The sequence below is a fragment of the Ranitomeya imitator genome, chromosome 2 (assembly GCF_032444005.1).
Source record: "Ranitomeya imitator isolate aRanImi1 chromosome 2, aRanImi1.pri, whole genome shotgun sequence".
Taxonomy (NCBI): Eukaryota; Metazoa; Chordata; class Amphibia; order Anura; family Dendrobatidae; genus Ranitomeya; species Ranitomeya imitator.
This window is the reverse complement of record NC_091283.1, coordinates 233,744,906-233,763,136: the sequence shown is the minus strand read 5'-3', so window position 1 is coordinate 233,763,136 and position 18,231 is coordinate 233,744,906. Positions and strand designations below refer to the sequence as shown.

At 44.1% G+C, this 18,231-nt stretch overlaps 1 protein-coding gene across 1 annotated transcript in view; it reads right to left on the bottom strand.

Annotated features, from left to right (window-relative positions):
* Positions 1-6,812: 6,812 nt before the first annotated feature.
* LOC138662803 (zinc finger protein 84-like) overlaps positions 6,813-18,231 on the bottom strand; it is a 79,191-nt gene continuing 67,772 nt past the window's right edge. Inside the window, exon 13 of the mRNA XM_069748758.1 lies at positions 6,813-9,733. Within this exon, the coding sequence (XP_069604859.1) occupies positions 7,869-9,733 (1,865 nt within the window). The 3' untranslated portion in view covers positions 6,813-7,868. The remainder of the gene's footprint in view (positions 9,734-18,231) is intronic.

The window sequence follows — 18,231 nt, the reverse complement described above, 5'->3', positions numbered from 1 at the left end:
TTCGGCTTTCCATCCTCAGACAAATGGCCAAACCGAACGAACTAATCAGACTTTGGAAACATATCTGAGATGCTTTGTTTCTGCTGATCAGGATGATTGGGTGTCCTTCTTGCCTTTGGCTGAGTTCGCCCTTAATAATCGGGCAAGCTCGGCTACTTTGGTTTCGCCTTTTTTCTGTAATTCTGGTTTCCATCCTCGTTTCTCTTCAGGGCAGGTTGAGCCTTTGGACTGTCCTGGTGTGGATACTGTGGTGGACAGGTTGCAGCAGATTTGGACTCATGTGGTGGACAATTTGACATTGTCCCAGGAGAAGGCTCAACGTTTCGCTAACCGCCGGCGCTGTGTTGGTCCCCGACTTTGTGTTGGGGATTTGGTTTGGTTGTCGTCTCGTTATGTTCCTATGAAGGTTTCCTCTCCTAAGTTTAAGCCTCGTTTCATTGGTCCGTATAAGATTTCTGAAGTTCTCAATCCTGTGTCTTTTCGTTTGGCCCTTCCAGCTTATTTTGCCATCCATAATGTGTTCCATAGGTCGTTATTGCGGAGATACGTGGCGCCTATGGTTCCCTCCGTTGATTCTCCTGCCCCGGTGTTGGTCGAGGGGGAGTTGGAGTATGTGGTGGAGAAGATTTTGGATTCTCGTATTTCGAGACGGAAACTCCAGTACCTGGTCAAGTGGAAGGGTTATGGTCAGGAGGATAGTTCCTGGGTTTTTGCCTCTGATGTTCATGCTGCCGATCTAGTTCGTGCCTTTCATTTGGCTCGTCCTGATCGGCCTGGGGGCTCTGGTGAGGGTTCGGTGACCCCTCCTCAAGGGGGGGGGGGGGTACTGTTGTGAATTCTGTTATCGAACTCCCTCCTGTGGTCATGAATGGTACTTTGGCGAGTTCTGTCCATGGACTCCCTCTGGTGGCTGTGAGTGGAGCTGCTGCTTCTGAGGTTCCTTCCACAGGTGACGTAGTTTATTATTTGGCTGGCTGCTCTATTTAACTCCACTCAGATCGTTACTCCATGCCAGCTGTCAATGTTCTTGTACTGGTTCAGTTCGCTCTTGGATCTTTCTGGTGACCTGTCTACTCCAGCAGAAGCTAAGTCCCTGCTAGTTAATTATTTGTTCTTTGTTTCCTTGTCCAGCTTGCTATCATGATTTTGCCTTGCTAGCTGGAAGCTCTGGAATGCAGAGTGGCACCTCCGCACCGTAAGTCGGTGCGGAGGTCTTTTTGCACACTCTGCGTGGTCTTTTTGTAGTTGTTTGTGCTGACCGCAAAGATACCTTTCCTATCCTCAGTCTGTTTAGTAAGTCTGGCCTCCCTTTGCTGAAACCTGTTTCATTTCTGTGTTTGTGACTTTCATCTTAACTCACAGTCAATATATGTGGGGGGTTGCCTTTTCCTTTGGGGAATTTCTCTGAGGCAAGGTAGGCTTTATTTTCTATCTCTAGGGCTAGTTAGCTCTTAGGCTGTGAAGAGGCGTCTAGGCAGTGTTAGGTACGCTCCACGGCTATTTCTAGTTGTGTGATAGGATTAGGGGTTGCAGTCAGCAGAGCTCCCACTTCCCAGAGCTTGTCCTGTGTGAGTTTAACCATCAGGTCGTTCCGGGTGCTCCTAACCACCAGGTCCATAACACTTACCCTCCTGGCGCGTCCCTGCTTCTCTGTTGGAGATCGCGGTGTGCGTTCAGTGTTTACGCATACCGCGATCTCCTGGGAGGGTAACTCTGTGGGGACAAGACTGCGCCGGCGCTTGCGCAGTCTATAAAGGCTTCGGACAGAGTGACGCTCCCAGCGTTATATTATAGATATTACTGGTGGAGGTCGTTTTCTAGTATCTTAATATCATTATTTACTAGCTAGAGAGTATAGTAGATTTATCATTTTTTTTCTCTCTATTATCTCTCAGCCCGGTTTATTGAGGCACTTTCAGCGAGGGGGACTAATTTTTGGGATTTTTTGCCTATGTATGTTAAAGATTCAATATTAAAGGTTATATTTTATTAGGGGTTTATTTTTTGGTAAGCTGTTAGAAATTAATATATACACAAGGGTGAATATGTAAGAAGATTTATAGGACAGTAGAAATACAGTAGAGCATTATGTTCATCGTGATTGGGGACAGAGAAACATCTATGATCCAGGTAGAGACGATGTTCAGAATAATCCTTTGGTTGATCCAACAAAAATCTTTCTTCCTTCACTACATATAAAGTTGCGATTGATTAAAAACTTTGTGAAAGCCACGGCAAAGACAAAATCACAAGGGTTCCAGTACATTTCACAGAAATTCTCCAGCATTTCACCAGCAAAACTGAAGGAAGGGGCATCTGTTGGTCCTCAGATCAGAGAGATGATGTGTTTGAAGGAACTCTAAATGATAAGGAACTGAGATCTTGGAAAAGCTTCAAGTGGATCTGTGAAAACTTCATAGAAAAAAAAATTCTCCAGAATACGTTGGAGGTGTTGAGGAACTGCTAAATGCATACCAGTGTCTTGGATGTCGCAGGTCTCTGAAAATGCACTTTTTGCATTCACATTTAGATTTCTGCCCCCAAAATCTTGAGGATGTAAGCGATGAACAAGGCAAACTGTTTCACCAGGACATTAAAGTAATGAAACACCGCTGCGAGGGTTTTTGGAATGACTCAATGATAGCAGATTACTGCTGGATGTTCTATAGGGACAACCCTGAAAAATCGTATCAACGACAGTCTAATGTCAAGCACCTTTAATGGAAATGCGACGGGTATTGGAAAATGGCGCAATTCTTTTATACTTTACCTAATAAAGAAGAGTTATTTTTACTGATGTTTGTTTTGGATCATTTATTTTCTGTTGGTATTTGGTTTATCCTATAAAACTCCCATATAATATTCTCATCTTGAACGCCGCGCGCATCATGTTTTGTACAATTCGTCAATAATATATATAGGTTCTCCCCGTCTGAGTTATTTTTGAAGGTTAACAAAATACGATTTTCCTGTAATTCATTTCTCACACTCTAGGTATAATTACGGTACTTTTCCCTGGGTAGGATTTTTGATGTTTATAAAGGTTGACAACTAGTTGGACAAGCCCTTCTCATTCCTCATGTTTGGTCCTATTAAAATATAAATCCTCATAAAATCCTCCATGGTGGCGCCGTTTCACTGGTGTTGGCGCTTGTGTTCTTGGGGCTCTTCTGAGGTTTTACGTCATGTGATCCCTGTGCCCAATCAGCGCTGACGTCACTGTCCCCACCTTCGGACAAATCAACCATCATGAGGCAGAGAGCAGCCGCGGCCCTGGCTTCCTGTTCATGTTTAATACGTCCGAAGGAAGGAGCAGTGAAGCTGCCGCTGATCGGGTGCAGGGCTTGTGTGATGTAACAACCTCACATAAGCCCCGGGACAGTGAGTCTCGACCCCGCTGAAGTGGAGCCGGCCGCCAGCGGAGTATGAGTGTTTATATTTTAGTGAGGTCAAACATGAGGAATGAGTTCACTGAGATAAAAAATTCCAATAAGATATAATTATATATGAAATGATCCATGGATTAGAAAGGATAAAACTTTATTAATTCCAAATTTACAACTATACCCACAATTCACTCCCTGAGGTTTAGTCAGTAGGTGACTAATAAAAAAAAATTGTACCTACAGTTCAGAATATAGGGTGAGGTGACGTATACACACTCACTCTCCAAGCCTCTCATTTCTACGGGTTTCATCGTCCTCACCAAAGGCGACTCATCAGGAGACTATTTAATATTGAACTCTATTCAAGCGAGACCAAACAAAAAAAACTAAAATCATGTATCATGTTATCAGAAACAGTCAGAAAACCAGCCACATATTGGCAGATCCCAGACCTCAAACTATATACTTCGTAAGTTTATACACCACTCCAGTGTCAGGAATAGATAGTATGTGAAAATACAGTATCAGAGGCGTAGCTAGAGCTTTTGCCGCCCGGGGCTGTTCCCGAGTTTGGCGCCCCCGCCCCCCGGCTCAATACACACAAAGGTTACCAAAAATGGTTTTCCTGTTTTGTAGAACTTAAACTGGGCCTAATGGTGTCACCCCCACATGCCAAACCTGTGACTTAATACCACCACACCATGACCAGACCACATAGTGACCGAATAATACTACATACAAGGGACAAATACCACAACACCATTTCCAGACCACATATTACCACCACATAGTGACTGAATACTACAATACTGATCAGTAATAAAAAAAAAAAACCACAATACTATCACCATAAGTGCCAGTATTCACAGGAGATCTGTACTTAGTATGCAGTGTCTGTGTAGAGGTAATACAGAGATCACTGGTGGTATTATACACAGGAACTCTGTATATAATGTATAGATAATACAGTGATCACTGGTGACATTGTACACAGGACCGCTGTATATAGTATACAGTGTATAGTGTCAGTGTATAGGTAACACTGACTCACCAGTGACGTCTCTAGGTGAAGTCCTTCATCTTTCATCCAGCACAGACCGCCATCATTCCTTCCAGCCAGGACTCGTTTCTGCAGGAAATAACACAGTTATCTCGAGCTCCGCTTGCAGAACACATTACTTAATTTTTCACAACTTCTACATTACATCACATGAAGAAAAAAAGGCGACAGTGTCACTCTGCACAGTAACAGGACCGCCTCCCCATTTAAAACAGTATACTCAAAAAATAAAATAAATACATCACTGCAGTAATAATATCCCTTAATAACACTATTCCCCACCCTGGCCCCGTTTATCTCATTCCTGGCTCCAGCCATATGTTCTCACATCCTGCCCTTATGAGTATCCATTCTACCCCATATGATCTCCCCATCCTGCCCCACCAGCCTCCATCGTATCCGTCCAGCCCCATGATCCAATCCTGCCCCGTGTCTCCAATCATGCCCCGTATCTACATTCTGCCCATGCCTCAAGTCCTGCCGCCAGTGTGTCCAGCAATCTGCCCCAGTGTGTCCAGCATATTACCCCCATGTTGTCCAGCAATCTGCCCCAGTGTGTCCAGCATATTACCCCCAGTGTGTCCAGCATATTACCCCCAGTGTGTCCAGCATATTACCCCAGTGTCCAGCATTGCCCCAGTGTGTCCAGAAATCTGCCCCAGGGTCTCCAGCATTGCCCCAGTATGTCCAGAAATCTGCCCCAGTGTGTCCAGAAGTCTGCCCCAGGGTCTCCAGCATTGCCTCAATGTGTCCAGAAATCTGCCCCAGGGTCTCCAGTATTGCCCCAGTGTGTCCAGCAATCTGCCCCATGGTCTCCTGTATTGCCCCAGTGTGTCCAGCATTCTGCCCCATGGTCTCCAGTATTGCCCCGGTGTGTCCAGCATTCTGCCCCATGGTCTCCAGTATTGCCCCAGTGTGTCCAGCAATCTGCCCCATGGTCTCCTGTATTGCCCCAGTGTGTCCAGCATTCTGCCCCATGGTCTCCAGTATTGCCCCAGTGTGTCCAGCATTCTGCCCCATGGTCTCCAGTATTGCCCCAGTGTGTCCAGCAATCTGCCCCATGGTCTCCAGTATTGCCCCAGTGTGTCCAGCATTCTGCCCCATGGTCTCCAGTATTGCCCCGGCGTGTCCAGCAATCTGCCCCATGGTCTCCAGTATTGCCCCGGCGTGTCCAGCAATCTGCCCCATGGTCTCCAGTATTGCCCCGGTGTGTCCAGCAATCTGCCCCATGGTCTCCAGTATTGCCCCGGTGTGTCCAGCAATCTGCCCCATGGTCTCCAGTATTGCCCCAGTGTGTCCAGCATTGCCCCCAGAGTCAGACATAAAGAAAAAAAAAAAGAAGTAAAATCCTCACCTCTCCCGTTCCTAGCGCAGGTCCGGTGCAGTCAGCGTCTCTCCGGCTCTGCGACGCTCAGGACAGAGAGGCTGAGCGGCGCGCACAGTAGTGACGTTATCGCGCCCTCTGCTCTGAGATGTCGCAGAGTCAGAGGACGCTGTAGCTGCCGCAGGAACCAGGAGAGGTGAGTATTAGAGCGGGGGCCCGGGGGTGGGGGGAGCCTGGTCGTGGCGGCGGACGGCGCCGCCCGAAGATTTAAAGGGGCGTCTTTTTTTTTTTTTTCTTCCTCTTTCTCCTCCTGCAGCGCCGGCCGCCCCCCGCATTTTGCCGCCCGGGGCGGACCGCCCCCCCCCCCCGCACGCCCCTTCCTACGCCACTGTACAGTATATACCACTCAGGGACCACTTAACTTTCAGAGATAATCTCCATATTCACACTAAATAATGGCACCGATCTTCCAGACATTATGATTGCTCACATCCCCAGTCTTTATAACGATATTGCACTCATTCCTGGACAGACCGCAGCATGGCCATTAGTTAGAAGCTGCTATTGATCTTTGGAGCAGGTAAGTTTTCCCTGAGTGGTACATATTGGGCCGTCTGAAAACGGAGTTTAGTCTAGGACAATTTGTCTGCACTACTAATTAACAGCTGTTACAATACCAAACTAGGGCTGTCCCTATAGGAGAAAAACACAAGAATTATACTGTATTTTCACATACTATCTATTCCTGACACCGGAGTGGCTTATAAACTTACGAAGTATATAGTTTGAGGTCTGGGATCTGCCAATATGTGGCTGGTTTTCTGACTGTTTGAGATAACATGATACATAATTTTAGTTTTTTTTTTGTCTAGTCTCGCTTGAATATAGTTCAATATTAAATAGTCTCCTGATGTGTCGCCTTTGTTGAGGACTATGAAACTCGTAGAAATGAGAGGCTTAGCGAGTGTGTATGTGTCACATCACCCTATTGTAAGATTGTAGTAGCATTATACGCAGTGAAGAGGCAGTGACCCACAAAGTTCAAACACAAAAGTCTCTTTTAATGTGTTTACTCATAGTACTAAAGTCCAATTCACATAAATGCATATAACTTCAGTGTATATTATCAGTATTCAGTTTATAGCAATACATATCATATGGCTTTAGATTGCGGTCCCTAAACAGGCCAGACTTCACTTGTCCAATTTCCCTGGGCGACCGCACGCCATATTAGTCTCCATACACACAGCCTCATATGTTGCAGACACTACACACGCCAGCCCCCTCTGACTAGTTCCCGTGGGTGTCCTGCATCAATGTATCACAGTCTCTTTACTCACACAGTCGTACACAGTCCAGGATATCCTCCGGATAGCAGCCGGGCACCATATCCACTTGTTTGCAATCGTTACACATGCTAGTCCTCTTTCGGGCACAGGACATCTACCTCAGGGCACAAGACTGTCCACATCCGAGACCAGTCACCATGGACGACTTGCATCACTGTATACACTACAGGTGCCAGGCTATTCAGCTGCCCTGGGTGCTGGCTCCACTGACCTGCGCCTCCATGCACTCAGCCAGCACTCTGCAGGTCTCTGTCTGCACACACCAGACTGACACTGACGTGCATCTCGCACTCTCATACCTCTTACTGCAGGGCTTTTAAACACACACAAACCTGTGGCCTTCAGCCGCATGGAAAAACTGGACCGGAAATCCGTGACTCTCATGCACACCTATGGACTTAATCCGTCTGCATGCACAACCTGGGGAGAACAAACAGCGCCCCCTAGCTGTAACAGAGGCCACAGCCTTACACTATATACTGCACTCTGGTGTAAATGCTTTTTCTATTAGTTACCTACTGACTAACCTTCAGGGGGTGAATTATGGGAAATAGTTTTACATTTGGAATTAATAAAGTTTAGTTTTATCCTTTTGTCGGCAAACATGAGGAATGACAAGAGACAACCCATTTCAGAAGATTCAATTGTGGTTAAAACTATTCCAACATTACGAACATAAAACACACTTCCCCCATGATACGCCTCTGATGTTTATTAACAGTTGATTTCCAAGTAAAATATTTCCCACATTAAGAAAATGTAAAAGGCTTCTCCTCTGTGTGACTGCACTGATGTCTAACAAGAAGCGCTTTCGATTTAAAACATTTCCCACATTCTGGACAGGAAAAAGGCTTCTCCCCTGTGTGAGTTTTCTGGTGACTAACAAGATGCGCTTTCCGGTTAAAACGTTTCCCACATTCTGAACAGGAAAAAGGCTTCTCCCCTGTGTGAGTTCTCAGGTGACTTAGCAAATATGATTTCTGGATAAAACATTTCCCACATTCTGAACAGGAAAAAGGCTTCTCCTCTGTGTGGGTTTTCTGATGTTGATTAAGATTTGTTTTCCATTTAAAATATTTCCCACATTCTGAACATGAAAAATGCTTCTCCTCTGTGTGACTGCTCTGATGGCTAACAAGAAGCACTTTCTGTTTAAAACATTTCCCACATTCTGAACAGGAAAAAGGCTTCTCCCCTGTGTGAGTTCTCTGGTGACTAACCAAATATGATTTCTGGATAAAACATTTCCCACATTCTGAACAGGAAAAAGGCTTCTCCCCCGTGTGAGTTCTCTGGTGCTGAACAATTTGCCATTTCTGGTGAAAACATTTCCCACATTCTGAACAGGAAAAAGGCTTCTCCCCTGTGTGAATTCTCTGGTGCTGAACAATTTGCCTTTCCTGGTTAAAACATTTTCCACATTCTGAACAGGAAAAAGGCTTCTTCCCTGTGTGGGTTCTTTGGTGTCTAACAAGATGCTCTTTGAGGGTAAAACATTTCCCACATTCTGAACAGGAAAAAGGCTTCTCTCCTGTGTGGGTTCTATGGTGATTAACCAAATCAAATTTCTTGTTAAAACATTTTCCACATTCTGAACAGGAAAAAAGCTTCTCCCCTGTGTGGGTTCTTTGGTGTCTAACAAGAGCCCCTTTGAGGGTAAAACATTTCCCACATTCTGAACAGGAAAAAGGCTTCTCTCCTGTGTGGGTTCTATGGTGATTAACCAAATCAAATTTCTTGTTAAAACATTTCCCACATTCTGAACAGGAAAAAGGCTTCTCCCCTGTGTGAGTTCTCTCGTGAGTAGCCAATTCTGATTTCTGGCGAAAACATTTTCCACATTCTGAACATGAAAAAGGCTTCACCCCTGTGTGAGTTCTATGGTGTTTAACAAGCAGTAATTTATGTGCAAAACATTTCCCACATTCTGAACAGGAAAAAGGCTTCTCCCCTGTGTGGGTTCTCTGATGTTGATTAAGATTTGTTTTCCATTTAAAATATTTCCCACATTCTGAACATGAAAAAGGCTTCTCCTCTGTGTGCGTTCTCTGATGGCTAACAAGAAGCACTTTCCGTTTAAAACATTTCCCACATTCTGAACAGGAAAAAGGCTTCTCCCCCGTGTGAGTGCTTTGGTGATTAACCAAATCTGATTTCCACTTAAAACATTTACCGCATTCTGAACAGGAAAAAGGCTTCTCCCCCGTGTGAGTTCTATGGTGATTAACCAAATCAGATTTCTGGATAAAATATTTTCCACATTCTGAACAGGAAAAAGGCTTCTCCCCTTTGTGAGTTCTATGGTGACAAACCATATCTGATTTCCATTTAAAACATTTCCCACATTTTGAACAGGAAAATGACTTATTTGCTTTAGGAGCAGTTTGTTTTTTAATGCCTCTTTTGTGACTTTGATTTTCCTTAGTAGTCAGTAATGAATCAGAAGATGGGACCTGTTTCATAGGATCAGATGACAGATCTTTGCTGTGAATGGATGATGATATATCTGGAGTAATGGCATTCACTTCAGCTGTATCTTGTACGATCTCAAAATCATCAGATTTAAAAACTGAGGATGTCAGCTGTCCCTCTGATCTCCTGGTACAGTCATCTGCTAAGATAAAAAACAATTATTTTTTATTAAAACATCCTTGAGTTTCATATTTTTGAACATTTCTACTTAAACTGTCCATAAAAATGGCAAGCTATGTAAAAAAAACACTTTAATTACACTATGTAACAATTATTTGTTTTCCTGGGTAGACAGTGTGTTTTCCTAACCCTAAAACAAATAGAAAATAGTTGTTGTTCCACAAAAACTTTGCTTCTGTGATCAAGACAATGACATTTTGAAATTTTTCTGTTTTCGGTAAAAATCTCGATTCTTATTCAATACTGAGTAGTCTTCTAGAATATTCTTGAACTGCTAGAATTGTGCAGAGGTTTCTACAATTTTCCAGAATTATCTAGAAACTTTTAGAACTTTCAAGAACATTCTAGGACTGTTTAATAGTAGTCATGCAAGTATAAAAGCACAGGTGACTCGAACCAACATTTCGGTTTATGTTATTGCTGAGTAAGAGAATAACGAACCGTAGTTAAAGGGAACCTGTCACCCCCCCAGGCGTTTGAAACTAAAAGAGCCACCTTGTGCAGCAGTAATGCTGCATTCTGACAAGGTGGCTCTTTTAGTTATTGGTGCTGTAAATGCAGAAATAATGCGTTTTGTAATTTGTCCAAAATACCTGTCTTCAGTCCTGGAGGCAGGTCTTTCCCCCCCTGCTGCACACGCCACACAGCCGTCACTACATATGAGGTCAGACGGGCAGCGCTCACTGCGCCTGCCCCAGGCATGACAAAAGAGCACAGGCGCCGGATGATTTCAAAACAGCGCTGAGGCGGTGCCCGGCACCGAGAAGACTTGAATGACGGCTGTGTGGCGTCTGCAGCAGGGTGGGGGAAGACCTTCTAAGAGTGTCATTGTAGTGATGTACAGCCAGATCAGGACATGGAGTCTGAAAGTGTATGAGGGTTAATGGCATATAGATCTCTGAATGTGTGGTAGGTAGGAGGGTGCTGGGGTGGGCGAGGAGTTGTGAGTGTGAAGGAGAGAATGTTGTGGTCAGAGAGGGGAAGTGGTGAGTTATCTAGGTAAGAGATTGAACAGAGCCGGGCAAAGACCAAGTCCAGGGTGTTACCGTCTTTGTGTGTTTCAGAGGTTGAGAGCTGTGAGAGGCCTAGGGAAGTGGTTAGTGATAGAAGTTTATAATGCAGGGCCGTAAAAATAAAACAAACATTTTTTCCCACAAAAATTATTTTTTAGCCCGCAGTTTTGTATTTTCCCATGGGTAACAGGAGAAATTGGACCCCAAAAGTTGTTGTCCAATTTGTCCTGAGTACGCTGATACCCCATATGTGGGGGGAAACCACCTTTTGGGCGCATGGGAGGGCTCGGAAGGGAAGGAGCACCGTTTGGAATGCAGACTTAGATGGAATGGTCTGCAGGTGTCACATTGCGTTTGCAGAGCCCCTAATGTACCTAAACAGTAGAAACCCCCAAGTGACCCCATATTGGAAACTAGACCCCCCAAGGAACTTATCTAGATGTGTTGTGAGAACTTTGAGCCCCCAAGTGTTTCAGTACAGTTTATAACGCAGAGCCGTGAAAATAAAAAATCTTTTTTTCCCACAAAAATTATTTTTTAGCCCCCAGTTTTGTATTTTCCCAAGGGTAACAGGAGAAATTGGACCCCAAAAGTTGTTGTCCAATTTGTCCTGAGTACGCTGATACCCCATATGTTGGGGTAAACCCCTGTTTGGGCGCACGGGAGAGCTCGGAAGGGAAGGAGCACTGTTTTACTTTTTCAACGCAGAATTGGCTGGAATTGAGATCGGACGCCATGTTGCGTTTGGAGAGCCCCTGATGTGCCTAAACAGTGGAAACCCCCCAATTATAACTGAAACCCTAATCCAAACACACCCCTAACCCTAATCCCAACGGTAACCCTAACCACACCTCTAACCCTGACACACCCCTAACCTTAATCCCAACCCCAACCCTATTCCCAACCGTAAATGTAATCCTAACCCTAACTTTAGCCCCAACCCTAACTTTAGCCCCAACCCTAACTGTAGCCCCAACCCTAGCCCTAATTGGAAAATGGAAATAAATACATTTTTTAAATTTTTTAATTTTTCCCTAACTAAGGGGGTGATGAAGGGTGGTTTGATTTACTTTTATAGCGAGTTTTTTAGCGGATTTTTATGATTGGCAGCCGTCACACACTGAAAGACGCTTTTTATTGCAAAAAATATTTTTTGCGTTACCACGTTTTGAGAGCTATAATTTTTCCATATTTTGGTCCACAGAGTCATGTGAGGTCTTGTTTTTTGCGGGACGAGTTGACGTTTTTATTGAAAACATTTTCGGGCACGTGACATTTTTTGATCGCTTTTTATTCCGATTTTTGTGAGGCAGAATGACCAAAAACCAGCTATTCATGAATTTCTTTTTGGGGGAGGCGTTTATACCGTTCCGCGTTTGGTAAAATTGATAAAGCAGTTTTATTCTTCGGGTCAGTACGATTACAGCGACACCTCATTTATATCATTTTTTTATGTTTTGGCGCTTTTATACGATAAAAACTATTTTATAGAAAAAATAATTATTTTTGCATCGCTTTATTCTGAGGACTATAACGATTTTATTTTTTTGCTGATGATTCTGTATGGTGGCTCGTTTTTTGCGGGACAAGATGACGTTTTCAGCGGTACCATGGTTATTTATATCTGTCTTTTTGATCGCGTGTTATTCCACTTTTTGTTCGGGGGTATGATAATAAAGCGTTGTTTTTTGCCTCTTTTTTTTTTTTCTTACGGTGTTTACTGAAGGGGTTAACTAGTGGGACAGTTTTATAGGTTGGGTCGTTACGGACGCGGCGATACTAAATATGTGTACTTTTATTGTTTGTTTTTTTATTTAAAGAAATGTATTTATGGGAATCATTTTTTTTTTTTATTTAGGATTTTTTTTTTTTTTTTACACATGTGGAAATTTTTTTTTAACTTTTTTACTTTGTCCCAGGGGGGGACATCACAGATCGCTGATCTGACAGTTTGCACAGCAGTCTGTCAGATCAGCGATCTGACTTCGAGCGCTGCAGGCTTACCAAGCGCCTGCACTGAGCAGGCACTTGGTAAGCCACCTCCCTCCCGGATGCCGCGGTCATATTGGATCTGGGCCTTGCTGCAGGGAGGAAGGTAAGAGACCCTTGCAGCAACGCGATCACATCGGGGGTCTCAGGGAAGCCCGCAGGGAGCCCACTATATATATATATAATACATATATAGTAAAATATGTATTAACCCTTAGTGATAGAGCCAATTTTTACAATTCTGACCACTGTCACTTTATGAGGTTATAACTCTGGAACGCGTCAACGGATCCAGCTGATTCTGAGATTGTTTTTTCGTGACATATTGTACTTCATGTTAGTGGTAACATTTCTTCTATATTACTTGCGATTATTTATGAAAAAAACAGAAATACGGTGAAAATTTTTTAAATTTTGCAATTTTCAAACTTTGTATTTTTATGCCCTTAAATCAGAGAGACAAGTCACACAAAATACTTAATAAGTAAAATTTCCCACATTTCTACTTCACATCAGCACAATTTTGGAAACAAAATTTTTTTTTATTTGGGAGTTATAAGGGTTAAAAGTTGACCAGCAATTTCTCGTTTTTACAACACCATTTTTTTTTTAGGGACCACATCTCATTTGAAGTCATTTTGAGGGGTCTATATGATAGAAAATACCCAAGTGTGACACCATTCTAAAAACTACACCCCTCAAGGTGCTCAAAACCACATTCAAGAAGTTTATTAACCCTTCAGGTGTATCACAGGAACTGAAACAATGGAAGGAAAAAATGAACATTTAACTTTTTTTTGCAAACATTTTACTTCAGAACCATTTTTTTTTATTTTCACAAGTGTAAAAACAGAAATTTAACCATAAATTTGTGCAATTTCTCCTGAATACGCCGATGCCCCATATGTGGGGGTAAACCACTGTTTGGGCGCACCGCAGAGCTTGGAAGTGAAGGAGCACCGTTTGACTTTTTCAATGCAGAATTGGCTGGAATTGAGATTATTATTATTAATTATTGTTATAGCGCCATTTATTCGGATGCCGTGTCACGTTTAGAGAGCCCCTGATGTGCCTAAACAGTGGAAACCCCCCACAAGTGACACCATTTTGGAAACTAGACTCCTTAAGGAACTTATCTAGATGTGTGGTGAGCACTTTGAACCCCCAAGTGCTTCACAGAAGTTTATAACGTAAAGCCGTGAAAATAAAAAATCGCATTTTTTCTACAAAAATGATCTTTTTGCCCCCAAATTTTTATTTTCACAAGGGTAACAGGAGAAATTAGACCACAAAAGTTGTTGTGCAATTTCTCCTGAGTACGTTGATACCCCATATGTGGGGGTAAACCACTGGTTGGGCGCACCGCAGAGCTTGGAGAAGGAGCGCCGTTTTACTTTTCAATGTAGAATTGGCTGGAATTGAGATCGGACGCCATGTTGCGTTTGGAGAGCCCCTGATGTGCATAAACAGTGGAAACCCCCAACAAGAGACACCATTTTGGAAACTGGACCCCCTCAAGTAACTTATCTAGATGTGGTGAGAACTTTGAATGCCCAAGTGCTTCACAGAAGTTTATAATGCAGAGTCGTGAAAATATAAAATATTTTTTTGTCCACAAAAGATTTTTTTAGCCCCCAAGTTTTTATTTTCACAAGGGTAACAAGAGAAATTGGACCCCAAAAGTTGTTGTCCAAATTGTCCTGAGTATGCTGGTACCCAATATGTGGGGGTAAACCACTGTTTGGACGCATGGCAGAGCTCAGAAGGGAGGGAGCACTATTTGACTTTTTGAGCGCAAAATTGGCTGTCGTGTTTGGAGACCCCCTGATGTACCTAACAGTGGAAACCCCCCAATTCTAACTCCAACCCTAACCCCAACACACTCCTAACCCTAATCCCAACCCGATCCATAATCCTAATCACAACCCTAACGATAATCACAACCCTAACCCCAAAACAACCCTAATCTCAACCCATAACCCTATTCAAAACCCTAAATCCAACAGACCCCTAATCCTAATCTCAACCCTAACCTCAAACCTAACCCTAGTCCCAATACACCCCTAACCATAACCCTAATCAAAACCTTAAATCCAACACACCCCTAATCCTAATCTCAACCCTAACCCTAATCCCAATACACCCCTAACCATAATCCCAACCCTAACTTCAACCCTAATCCCAAACCTAACCCTAATCCCAAACGTAACCCTAATGCCAACCCTAACCCTAATACCAACCCTAATCCAAACCATAACCCTAATCCCAACTCTAACCCTAACTTTATCCGCAACCCTAGCCCTAACTTTAGCTCCAACCCTAGCCCTAACTTTAGCCCCAACCCTAACTTTAGCCCCAACCCTAACTTTAGCCCCAACCCTAGCCCTAACCCTAACTTTAGCCCTAACCCTAAATTTAGCTCCAACCCTAACCCTAAATTTAGCCCAAACCCTAAGGCTACTTTCACACTTGCGTTGTGTGGCATCCGTCGCAATCCGTCATTTTGGACAAAAAAACGGATCCTGCAAATGTGCCCGCAGGATGCCTTTTTTTCCCATAGATTTGTATTGCCGACGGATGGCCACAAGTCACGTCCGTCGTGCACTGGATCCGTTGTGTTTTGGCGGACCGTCGTCACAAAAGTTCAATGTAACCTTTTTTTTGTACGTCGCGTCCGCCATTTCCGACCGCGCATGCACAGCCGTAACTCTGCCACCTCCTCCCCAGGACATAGACTGGGCAGCAGATGCGTTGAAAAACTGCATCCGCTGCCCACGTTGTGCACAATTTTTACAACGTGCATCGGTACGTCGGGCCGATGCATTGCGACGGCTCCGTTCCGACGCAAGTGTTAAAGAAGCCTAACCCTGGCTCTAAATTTAGCCCCAACCCTAACCCTAATTTTATCCCCAACTCCTCTAGCTGCCGGCCGGCAGATCATGGTGGGCGCTCTGCACCCGCAATTTTCTTACCAAATGAATAAGCCGGCGGGCAGGAGGGGACGCAGGAGGATCCAGGGACACCGGTAAGTATAACAGGGTCCCCGAATCCCCCTATTTCTCTGTCCTCTGATGTGCGATCATGCTCTTTGGGGTCTCTGCTACCCCAGACAGCCGAGACCCCAAAGATCTTCTGGGTGTCGGCCGGAGGGCGCACTGCGCCCGCCATTTTTTTGCCGGAAAAAGATGGCGGCGCCATCGGGAGCCACGAGGGGAGACAGGTGAGTATCGGGGGGGGCTATCGGGGACCCCATTTCTCTGTCCTCTGATGTGCGATCACATCAGAGGACAGAGAAATTAAATGGGAAACTGCGCTTTTTGGGTTTTTTTGGCGACCGCCGGTAAACTGTAAAATTACTGGCGATCGCAACACGGGAGTTGGTAAAAAAACCCCGAATCATGTTCTCTGGGGTCTTGGCTACCCCTGGCAACCAAGACCCCAGAGAAAATCCGACTCTGGGGGGAGCTATTCACTTTTTCCACAGCGCCGCCTGTGGTTTAAGTACCCTTAACTGCCGCCGTTAAAAGGCGTATCGGCGGTCGTTAAGGGGTTAAGTAATGTGTAAAATTTCATGTTTTCAAATTTATATAATTATATCTGCTATGTTACAGGTTGGCACAAGGGAGAAAAGAGAGCCATGAAGTTTGCTATCCCATGAATTTGGCGGCAACTGACCGACCACTCAAGCTACTTATCCATGGTGGATCCGGCCAACCGGCCAAACGTCGCACAGGCAAGAATGCGCCTCAAATAGTTTATCCAGACATTCCTTCTTCCATTGCCCCAGTACCACACTGCCCCGAGATGCCTGTTCCAACTACCCTGAAGAGGGATCAACCATCTTCAAGAAAAAGCAGCAAGTCGGACAGAGGAAGATATTGCAGATCAAGATTACGTTTTCACAGATGCGGTTGAGGAGAGAAGGCCATACTTTCCTAACCAGAAAGAAGTCAATGAATTAAACAGAGACCTTTGTCTTCCAAGCCACAGATCAGAGAAAGCGTCACCAAACATTTTCCAACTTCTTCTGTTGATAAGATGGGTTGTGCTTTTGCAACAACGTGGCTGGTCTTTTTGAGGCTATAGGTATCACCTGTAACCTGAGTAAATGGCACCTTTTCATAGACAGTTCATCCCGGAGCCTCAAAGCCGTGTTGCTTCACATCGGAAACAACTACCCAACTCTCCCTATGGCTTACTGTGTATATCAAAGAGGACTACACCAGTGTCAAGATGTTGCTGAGTGCCTTGAAGTATCACGACTATGGATGGGAGGTCATCGGAGACTTCAAAATGGTGTAATTTTTGATGGGCCTTCAAGGCGGTTTCACAAAATTTCCTTTGCCTCTGGGACAGCCGTGACACTAAGGCGCACTTATAACAGAAAGGACTGGCCACAGCGAACTGAGTTCTCAGTGGGGAAGAGCAACGTTAAGTGGGAGCCGCTGATAGAACCTCTGAAGATGCTGATGCCACCACTGCACATGAAGTTAGGCCTCATCAAGCAATTTGTCAAGGCACTTGACAAGGAGTCAGCAGCTTTCAAGTACCTCCAAGGTCTCTTTCTAAAGCTGTCTGAGGCAAAGGTCAAAGCTGGTATCTTTGTCGGGCCGCAAATCAAGAAGATCATAGAATGTGACGAGTTCACCAAGCTGCTGAACAGCAAGCAGAAAACAGCTTGGAACAGTTTTGTTGCAGTGGTTCATGGCTCCTGGGTAATCACAAGGCTGAAAACTATGTGCAGTTGGTTCAGACTCTCAAAGAATTAAACCATAATGGGATGCAGAATGTCTCTCAAAGTCCATATCCTTGACGCTCATCTTGACAAGTTCAAGGAGAACAAGAAAACTCAGAGGAGCAAGGCGAGTGCTTTCATCTAGATATATTGGACTTTGAACGTCGTTACCAAGGACAGTATAACAAAAATATGATGGGGGACTACATTTGGGGGCTTCATCGAGAAAGATTTGCAGTACACTCGCAAATCTAGAACACCTACTGATTTCTGAACCTTTCTGAGAGATTTTTGACTGTCTTTGTCTATTTACCATGCAAGTGTTGTTTTATATGAGACGGCATGAACAAAAAAATAATTTCCTTTTTTTGTCAAAAAATCAATGTTTGTGCTGAATATAGTCGTTTTTCCATAGTCTTTAAACATAAGCAGTTGAAATATTACACTTGGAAGCCAGGAACAAAGATTGTGCTCCATGGTGTTATTTACCAAGACCATGTCTGTTCACAGTCAAATAGAAAACCTTGTTGGATGAGACATTAGTGTGTGGTGTTCAACTGTTTGTTCATTCTGCCTCCCAAATGTAAAAAAGAAAACAATCAATGTTATGTAGGTGAAAATAATACCAATTCTTATCTCACAAATACAAGTCCCCACTCAGGTCCATCATCTGTCAATGGAAAAACAGAGGTTCCCACACTATTAGTGGCTGAAAGGCTGTTG